This window comes from Plasmodium sp. gorilla clade G2 (genome assembly GCF_900097015.1).
Source record: "Plasmodium sp. gorilla clade G2 genome assembly, contig: PADLG01_00_14, whole genome shotgun sequence".
Taxonomy (NCBI): Eukaryota; Apicomplexa; class Aconoidasida; order Haemosporida; family Plasmodiidae; genus Plasmodium; species Plasmodium adleri (nom. inval.).
The window spans coordinates 1-11,109 of NW_021628861.1; the positions used below are offsets into that span (position 1 = coordinate 1).

General features: G+C 18.0%; 1 protein-coding gene, 1 non-coding gene and 1 pseudogene across 3 annotated transcripts; all 3 read left to right on the plus strand.

Moving 5' to 3' along the window:
• The first annotated feature begins 122 nt into the window (after nt 1–122).
• Nucleotides 123–6,006, plus strand: PADL01_0012100 (annotated as a pseudogene). The gene is made up of 2 exons: nt 123–1,107; nt 1,172–6,006. Coding segments are annotated over exons 1-2 (5,820 nt in total).
• Nucleotides 6,007–6,892: 886 nt separating this feature from the next.
• PADL01_0012200 (conserved Plasmodium protein, unknown function) lies at nt 6,893–8,432 on the plus strand (the record flags this gene model as incomplete). Its single annotated transcript, XM_028680365.1, has 2 exons — nt 6,893–6,977; nt 7,111–8,432. The coding sequence occupies 2 exons, from the start codon at nt 6,893–6,895 to the stop codon at nt 8,430–8,432; spliced, it is 1,407 nt and encodes a 468-aa protein (XP_028541143.1).
• A 950-nt stretch (nt 8,433–9,382) lies between these two features.
• PADL01_0012300 lies at nt 9,383–9,516 on the plus strand. The gene has a single exon (XR_003699302.1). It is a non-coding gene; the product is annotated as a Plasmodium RNA of unknown function RUF6-15 (non-coding RNA).
• The last annotated feature ends 1,593 nt before the right edge of the window (nt 9,517–11,109 follow it).

The following is an 11,109-nucleotide window of genomic DNA, read 5'->3' on the forward strand; positions in this document are numbered from 1 at the left end:
AAGTTTTAAGTTATTTTTTTATTTTAAAAAAATTGAAAATACATAAATTAATGGATAATGAAGTTATCAAAATTTTTTGTAATTTTTTTCAATATATATATATAAATGAATATTTGATTAGAAATATATTTGATGTATCTATGAATAGTTTTATTTATACAGCTGTTAAAAATTTTCAAAAAAAATATAAAATGGATAATATCTTAGTATCATTACAATCTTTAACAGATGCCGATTATTTAGAACAACAACAAAAACAAACAGTTAATAATGATTCTGAAAAAGTTATTTGTGATCATACAACATATGTTAATAATACATCTTCGAAAAATTCTATAAGTGATTATAATATATGTGTCAATAAGTCAACAAATGAATTAACAAGTTGTAATAATAATAATAATAATAATAATAATAAAACATTAGAAAAGTCAGAAATATCTGGAAATGAAATTATATGTCAGGAGAGCATTCCAAATAATAATAAAATAAATAAAATGAACAACAGTACTATTAATAATAATAATTATAATAATAAGGTCAATAGTAATCTTTTTAGTAATAACTATTGTGTGAAAAATAATCCAAATCATGAAGATTTTTTAAATAAAGAATTAAATAATTTCTTTATTTCACATAATCAAAATAAAGGTAATAAACACTCCTTTATTGATATTATATATAATGATATTAATTTTGATAATATATATACAGATGAAATAATTAATTCTTTGTTTTATTTCTTTAATAATCCTTATCTTATTTTTACCTTTCATAAAAATGTGCTATATTATATTGAGAAAAAAAGTAGAGATGCGAATTTTTTTCATTCTTATAAAAATGCCATTGCTTTAATTAAATATTTAAATTATTGTGTAACTAAGATTTCTATAATTTTCCATATTTTTGTAAGCGCAGGATTATTCTTTAATAAACATATTATGTTAATAGAATCTAATAAATATCTAAACTTTTATAAACTATTAAACTTTGATAATCTTCTTGTAGATTCAGATATGTATGATCAAAAAAAGAAAAAAAAACATAATCCATGCGAATATAATAATAAAAGGAATAATAGCATATATAATGTATCAAAACGTCGTAGTTCTACTCACATTAATTCATCACCTGGAATTCATGAAAAGGATGAAAATATAAAAAACAAAAGCCAAAAAAAATGTGGAATCATTTGATACTTTAAATGATAGTAGTTCATATAATGATGACAGTATTAATGATAATGAACTGGTAGTACATAGTAATCCATTCGATAAAAAGAATTACGGAAATTTAAAAGATAATAAATTTTATGATTTTAATATTATAAAATATTTAATGAAATATAAAAATGTTGTTAGTAATTTAAATCAGGATCATTTTAATAAAAAGGATTATTCCAATGAAAGTGAAGGAGAGGTTGATAATTTTATTAATTTAGGTCATTCAAATGTAAATAGTAGAGGTAGTTACACAAGTAGTCAATATAATAAAGGTGATGTAACTAATTCTTCTTATGATAATTCTAATTCATATTCTGATGAGGATTATAGTAATAGTGATACAAGTAAATTTGAAGAAAATAGACATAATAAGCATTCATATAAGAATGATAAATATAACAAATCAAGTGATGATTATGAAAATGATAGTAGTAGTTCAAATAATAATAATAATACATATAGTGATGATAATTTCAATAGTTATAATACAAATAGAAGAAATACACAAAGAAAAAGTAAAAAGTTGAACAAGGAAAGGTTCGAAAAAAAGAATAAAAAAATAAATGAAGAAGATTCTACAATGTCAGATGAATATAATATGAATAATGGTTTATATTCAAATGAGTATACTAATAGAAGTATATTTAATGATATATTACATAAAGCAAAAAAACGAAAACGATTTTATGACTTAATAAGTAATATAAATAGAATGAAAAATACATTTAATGTTAATAATATTAATAAAAATAAAAGTATTGATTTTAATTATATAGAAAATATTGATACTATATCATATTTTATAAGTATATATAATTCAGAACATATTTTCCAATTTGATTATTATTTTTTAAAATTTATTGCAGAAATATGTACAACATATAATAATTATATTAAATCATATTTAATTAATATAAATAATAATAGTAATCTTAAATATAAAAGAGAATATTTAGATAAAATAATAAATCAAATAGAAAATTTTTTAAATGAAGTAACTAAATTAATATATATATATACATGGTGTATTTTATATATATTTGGTCATTCCTATTCTTATGTAAAGTATGCAAAATATTTTTATCAGAAGAAATCTTTTTTCTTATTAGATAAAAAACCACATTTTATATTTAATCAGTTTAGTTATATTACTCAAGAGTCTGATAATATTTCAAATAATAATATAAATGAAAAGAATGATATATATAAAAACCAAAATAATAATAATATAAATAATGAAGAAGAACATTTTGATTATCGTAAACATTTATATAATAATTATAATGATGATATACCTATGAACCATTTTTTTAATCCAAGTAATATTGTAGAAAATTTAAAATATAATTATGAATTAAAAAGAAATACATCAGAATTTGATAACTTTAATTTTAATAATTTAATACATATTTATAAAAATTCATACTTTCAAAATATTGTTGATAAATTACAATTGAATTTAAAATTTATTGATAATATTTTATTTACTTTAGATAATATATTAAAAAATAAAAAAACTAAAAAAAAAAAATTTCTTAATTATTTATGTGTAAAAGATCAAAAGTTAGATGATATATGTAACTCTATAGATAATCTAAAAAGAAATATAAATAAATATAGAAAAACATTTCATTATTGTTTGAATTTTAATAATATAAAAAATGTTATTATGCTTACTTTAGAAGAAATGAGTATGAGTTCTGATAAATTAGAATTAAATAAATTATTAAATGAGTATTTAAATAAACTAGAAAGTAGAGGACAATTAAAAAAAAGACAAAAAAAAATAAATATCAAAATTATTGATAATAATATTATTCTTGATACAAATAATATAAAAAAAGAAAGAGAAAGAGAAAAACGAAAAAGTGTAGAAAATTTTTTAAATAAAAAAAAATTTCTTAAATCATATATGGATATGAATGATATATCAAATCATTTAATAGATAAAAGAAGAAATAAAAGTATTAAAATGGGAACAACAAACACAAAAAACCATAGAAAAACTAGTAGTAATGTAACTAATAGGAATCGTAGTCGTAGTATATTATCTAGTTCATTTTTAGAAAAAAAAGAAACAAACAAAAAATTTTCAATGAAAAGTCAAAAGAAATATAGTGAACATGTGAACACTAATAGGTCTTATATAAAAAACGGTTCACATACAAATAATAAATTAAGTATTTGTATGGATAATAATAAAAATGATGATATAAATAAAAGCTTTATCATAAATGATAATACAAATCGTGCTTCCATAACTAATAATAGTTATTATCATAAGAATAATAGAAAATATGAACATATTTTAAATGATAAAAATGATATGTTAGAAAGATTAAGTAGGAGAAGTCATAATTATTATTCAAGTAGTGATGATAACAAAAGTGATAATTATAATATAAATGATAATAGTGATTATCATTATAATGATACAGATACGGATGAAGATAATGAGAATTCTAGTGATAATTACAAAAAAGGTGGTGATCCAAATGGTAACAAATTAAATAATAATAATAATAAGAAGAAGAAACAAATGAATGAACTCATTTTTAATAGTGAATATCATACAGAAAGATTAATATTTTTTTTCAATTTATTAAATGGAAATAATTTATTTTATTATTTATCATTACATTATTTAGTCAAGAATGAAAAGATTATGGAAATATTACATTTTTTACCATTAAAATATTTATTGGACTTATTAATATTATATGATTTAAAAGATTATATTAAATTTAAAACTATCATTAGAGTGTTCAGAATTATTTATGAATTTCAAGATTTTTCTCCAATTTTAAGAGAAGATATATTTTTTAATAAAAATAATTATTGTTTAGAAAATGCAGATTTTATGAATTATGAATTTTGGTGTACATTTTTAACAGTAAATAAAAAAGACCTTTCTCCCAAAAAAGCTTATGATGATGATAATTATAATAGTATTTTTATGGCTCTTAAACAAACAGCTATAATATATAATAATATGAATGATAAAAAAGAAGACGATTTTGAGGAATTAAAAAAAAGAGATGATTATTCAAATGATGATGATAATAATGATCATAATAATAATAGTAATTATTATAATGATGAGAAATATCTCCATATGGATCATAATTCTCATGATGTAAAGAAACATGGATTTTTTGTAGATTTAATAAAAAGAGTATTTTCTTTATTTAATTTTTCAAATACATTAAAAAGCTATCCTGTTTTATTAAAAGAATTGTTACAAAAATTATTAATAAATATTATTGGAAAACATAGCTGTATAAATGATAATAAAAATTATAAAGGTTATAATAGTATCAAATATTATGCTTTAAAATTTGTATATAATAATTTAAAAAATTTAACATTCGAATGTAATACTTCTTCATATTATAGTTATACTATAAACAATCAAACAGAATTATATAATATTAGTATACATAATTTTATATTATATCATATATATGAATTAGGTATGAGAACGAAAGAACTTATTATAAAAAGTTCATGTTTTAAATTAATAAAATATTTATTAACTGAATATTATTATTATCCAGATATATTTAATGAAAAATGTCATGAATTAATTAATTCAGATATTAAAATAAATAAATTTTATATTAAAAATGTTATATTAGATTTTGTCTCATTCAATATTATGATATGTCATCTTCAAAGAGAGTTAACATCAGATTTGAATGTATTAAATAATTTAGATTTATTTAATTATTCTATAAAATCTATAGCAAATTATTTAATAGGTTATAAAAATAATTCTTTCTTTTTCTTGATTGATAAAAAAATGGTAAAAACATTATTAATCAAATTAACATTTATGATGCCTTTTATATATAAATTAAAAATACCTGCATGTGTTATTAGACTTTATATACGTGTTATTAAATCTTTGGATAAAGAAATTTTAGATACTATACACAATTCAAACAAAATAGATCTCATATATGATAGTTTGTTTTATATTATTGTAAGTCACTTTATATATTTCTTTTTAAATATGAACATTGAACTCGATGAGGAAGCATCCAATATTTTATCATGTAATAATTATAATAAAGGTGCCTTCCCAAAAAAATTTGAAAAAAATGACAATTATATTAAAATTACGAATGACACATCTGAGGAAAAAGAAAATGGAAATTCACAAGAGGATGAAGAGCAACTTTCTTGTAGAAATATTAATTCATTTGAAAAAAGTATTGATGACGAAGAAGATAAAGATAATAAGAAGAAAGGAAAAGGTAAATTTTTATGTATTGACGATGAGTTCAATTTTGAGAAGAACGAGCAAAGTGAAATGGATCAAGAAAACGAAAGAGATGAACCCACTGCAGAACATAAAAGTGAAGATAGTAGAAGTGATAATGATGATAGTCAAAACAGTGACTATAGTAATGATAGTAATGATAGTAATGATAGTAATGATAGTAATGATAGTAATGATAGTAATAATAGTAATAATAGTAACAATAGTAATAATAGTAATAATAATAGTAGCAATTCAAACAGCCACAATGAAGATTTATCGAAAAATCAAATAAATGATGATATAAGTGCAAAAAATTTTAATAAATTATCAGATGTATTATATATAAGAAAAATAATAAATGAAAACAGTAATTTTAATTTAGAAAATAATTATTTTATAAATTATTCATTATATATTCTTCATAAAGAACATTATTCTATATATGTATTCTTCTCAACGTTTTTTAAAAATGCCTTAAAAGAATACAATGAAATATGTAAAAGTCAAAAAGTTTAAGGTCTTTTTAGCTATTATTAATACATACATATATATAATATATATTATATATATATAATATTTCATGTACATAATATATTTTTTTTAATTTCTTTTTTTTTTTTTTTTTTTTTTTTTTTTTTTTAATAATATATTGTCTCATAATTTTTTACTTAATGTATAAAAAAATAATTAAAATTTTTGATTTTTTTTTAAAAAAATAACTAGGAATTATTAAATATTAAGATAAAAATAAAAAAAAAAAATAAATGTATTTTTATTTTATAATATTATTTATGAATAATAAAAAAATACATTTTCTAATATGTGCGGTTAAAATTATAAATATATTATATATATATTTATATAATAATATATATAAATATATATAATATATATATAGTATTATATATTTTATATAATAATTATATGTATGTATTTACATATATTTTTTTTATTTTTAAAAATCACCAACATTTTTGAAAGCATTTTTTTCAAATATTTATAGAAATATTATTTATTAAATAATTATGGAAAAATATTTTATTTATTTAATATTATATATTATACAAGTTAATGTTTATTAGAAATAAAAAAAAAATTAAAAATTATATCATAAAAATGAAATAATAGAGATATATTTATTTAAAAAAAAAAAAAAAAAAACTTGAATTTATATTTAATATAAATAGAAAAAAATAATTAAATATATAATTGAAAAAATATACTTTTTTTTTTTTTTTTTTTTTTTCATATAATGTTGATAACAAGGTAAAATATTATTAAAATGATGAGAATCATAACAAGTATTCAATAAAATAAATAATATAGATAAAAATAAATATATAAAAATATAAGATTTCTTGATCTTATTATTTTAAAGGATTTAAAAAAAAAAAAGAAAAAAATGTTTAATGATGATCAAAATGCAAATAATTATTTCCCAACTAAATTAGGAATTGATAGACCTGCTATTGATTTTACATCTTCAGGTATAAAAAAATAAAATAATTTATACGTTTATCAAATATGTTATTTTTTTCTTATTATATATTTCTATCACACTATGTATACATACACATAAATATAAATAAATATATATATGTATGTTTTATTTTTTTTTAGTTTGTAATTTTCTTAAAAATGATGTTTACAAAAGACAATTCGAGCGCAGGCTGTATGTGAATCATCCCATATATTTAAGAAGAATAAAACCATTATTTTGTTATAGTAATATGATAGATAGATATGACGGTGTGATGTCTCATTTGGCTTGTTCTTGTTTAAATAAAAGTAAAGGGATGATTGTAAGTTTAAAATGGTTTAATGATGGTAAAAGATTATTAACAGGTACTCAACTGAGTGAATTATGTATATGGAATGGATTATATTTTAATTTTGAAGATATGAAAAGAATACCTATAGGTGGTGGATCAGTTTCATGTTTAGAATGGTCAAAAAATGATAATTTATTTGCAGGTAATTCATTAGGTCAGATTGTTATATTATCATCTGCATTAAACTTATTAGATAATTATGCTTTCGAAGGATTAACAAAAAATGTCTTAGATATTAGTTTATCTTGTTGTAATACCAAATTAGCTGGATGTGCAGATACTTGTAATCCTATGATATGGGATATAAAAACAAGAAAAGTTATAAAAGATTTAAAATGTAAAAATATTGATACCAATAATATTAGCTGTTTAGCATGGAATCCTATTAATGATATAGTAGCTAGTGGTAATAGAACACATACCATTTCTTTTTGGGATATACGAATGAATAAACCTATCATTTCTTTAAATTCACATAAAGCTAATGTAAATAAAATAAAATGGAATAACAATGGTATATATTTATTAAGTTGTAGTAAGGATAGCTTAATTAAATTATGGGATATTCGAAATTTCAAATTATTATATTCATATAAAAATGATCAAATACAAAATAATAAATTTACAGCTAATTACGAACCTACATATATTGCTTGGAATCCTATACAAAACCATATTTTTTCAAGTGCAGATAATAAAGGAAATATCAAATTCTATAGTACTAATGATAATAAATGTATTCAAACAATTCTATCAGCACATGGTATTGATAATAAAATATCATCTATATCTTTATTGGATTGGAATCCTCTTGGTCATATACTTACATCATTCGGAGATGATAAATTGTTGAAATTCTGGTCAACGTCTAGTACTGGTTCTATCTATTCTAAGGAAATCGATGCAAAATCATTAGTTCAAGTAACTAACAGTGGAACATTTCCAAATTCTAGATATATCAATGATGAATACATGTTAGATGTAAATAGCAATCAGTCTATCTCAGATTCTGATGAAAATGATTACCAACAAAATATACTAAACAATAATTATTACAAAGTGATAGACAAAAAAAAAAAAAAAAAAGTAAAAAAGAAAATTAAAAAATGAAAATTTAAGAATATATAAAATATAAAACATATATATATATTACATATATTATATTTTTTTTTTTTTAAACATTTTGAATAAATATATAAAAATTATTAAATGTATGTTTAATTATTTATTTATTAATTTTAATATTTATTATAATTTTTTTTTAAATATTGATAAATATATTCAAAGGGATTATTGTCCTATATGCATATATTTTTTTCTTTCTTTTCCTTTCTTTTATTTTTTTGTTTTGTTTCATTTTTTTCAATAACACAAATTCATATTCGTTTTATGAAAACCATTAAATTGATAACATTACAATATAAAAATTTTTAGTTTTTTTAATTGGCAAATAGATAATGTTATTTCAATCCATGTATGATCATATAAAAATTTTATTTGAGTAATATAATCACCATAAATTATATATATATATATATATATATATATATATTCCTAATGATATGAAAGGAATACATAAAAATCAACTATTTATTTTACTTTCTTCAATAAAATATACATTTTATAAAACTTATATTTATGTATTTTAAGATATAGACTTAACAAAAATGATGTTAATTACACACATCATTTCATAAACAAATTACTTTTTTGAAATTATGAATTTATAAAACATTAAATATATGAAAATATATTTTATAAATAAATATATTATGTTTTTCTTTTTTGGAATATAAATAATTATATATTCAAACTAAAAAAAAATTGCATAAATAAAAAAAAAAAAAAAAAAAAATATTTACCCTTTTATGATAAATTATATACAAATAAATAAATATATAAATACAAAAATATTCTTTTTTTTATTTTAAATTAAAAAAAAAGATTTATTTTTATACACAAAAATTTATTATTTCGTATGATATATTTATTATATATATATATATATATATGTGCATACATTCCATTTTTAATAATACTTTTATGGTAGTACTAATATTAAGCTACCCCAGTAGCCCAGTCGTTAGGTATGTAGCTTTCCTTGTGAGAACGTTGGTTCGACTCCGCGTGCCGACAATTTCATAAGAAAAGTTGCAGACCGAGCTACTGAGTTACCCGGAGGGGGGTGGCGCAATTTTTTTTTTTTTTTTGTAAGCTTTTTTTTATTAACTTTTTATGAAAAATATATGTTGAATAATATATATATATATATATATATATATATATATATATATATATATTATATTTTTGTGAATAAATAAAAAAACGTAAATAATAATTTTATTTATTAAAACATATACGTTATACAAAAAAAAAAAAAATAAATCATTTAATTTAATAAAACATTTTCCCATGTATATGACAATTTACTTTAAGAGAAGGAAATATATAAATATTAATGTGTTTAATTATGTATTATTTTAACAACATATATATAGTAAATTTTTATTTTTATATAAATATAAATTATATATGTATGAACAACATTAAAATATTTTATCCATGATGATTTAATAGTAATACGTATCAACCGTTATATTGCTACATAGTTTATATATATATATAATTTTATAATAGGTATTATAATAAGCTTTTTATATAAAATAGAAAATAAATAATTTATTATTATAATAATAAGTATTATTAGACATATTAAAATAATTTTATAGTAACAATAAGAAATAAAGCATAATAATATATTTATATGTTATATTGGTTTCACCCAGGTATTTCACAAATTATAATAATAATAATTCACATAATCATTATTTCCACGAATATATATTTATAAAATGTTACTATAGTAAATGAAGAATTTATATATATATATATATATATATATATAAGTAAAGGATTAAATTTTTAATATGAATTAATTTTTATAAATAACCTTGAAAGAATTATGATTAATTCGTAAATGTGAAGCTACTATATTGAGTCTATATATATATATATATATATATCAATTTATTATATTTCTTGTTATTTTATCCAATTTCTCATTAGAAATAAAAGTTATATAATGAATATAATAATTACAAGTATTATAAGAAATATAACAAATACATGAAATAAATAAAAAAAAACAAAAAAAAAAATCCAAGAAAGATGATAAACATTTTTTAATGTAATATAAAAATACTCTTCTTTTTTTCCTTTGTAATTTTTATTCTTTTTATTTTGGCTATTATATATATATATATATGTATATCAATTTCTATAATAGTTTTATATTAAAAAATAAAAAAAAATTAGTTTATTAAATTATCTACAACATGTACTACATATGTTTGGTAGGATAGATACGTCATATATATAATTATTCTATGTATTCATTTATATTTTAATAATAAAAATTGTTTATATTATTGTAATATAATATACATTTTTATATCATACGAATTCTTATTTCATATGTATTCCTTTACATATATATATTTCCTTTCTTAAAGATACATAAACCTATATATTTGTTATATATTAATTTTTTGTATGGTATGTATTTCATATATATTATTGTTTTTTGGATAGGTATTTTTTTTTTTTTTTAATTTGTCATTCTTATTCCTTTAAAAGATATTTAGTTTATCAATTATTGTTCATATATTCGAATTTTATTTTTTCCTTGAATATCATGACAAATAAAAATCAAAAAAATTAAATTTTAATACTAATATTAGTAGTATAATTAATAATACTAATAGTAACACTACTATTAATATTAATA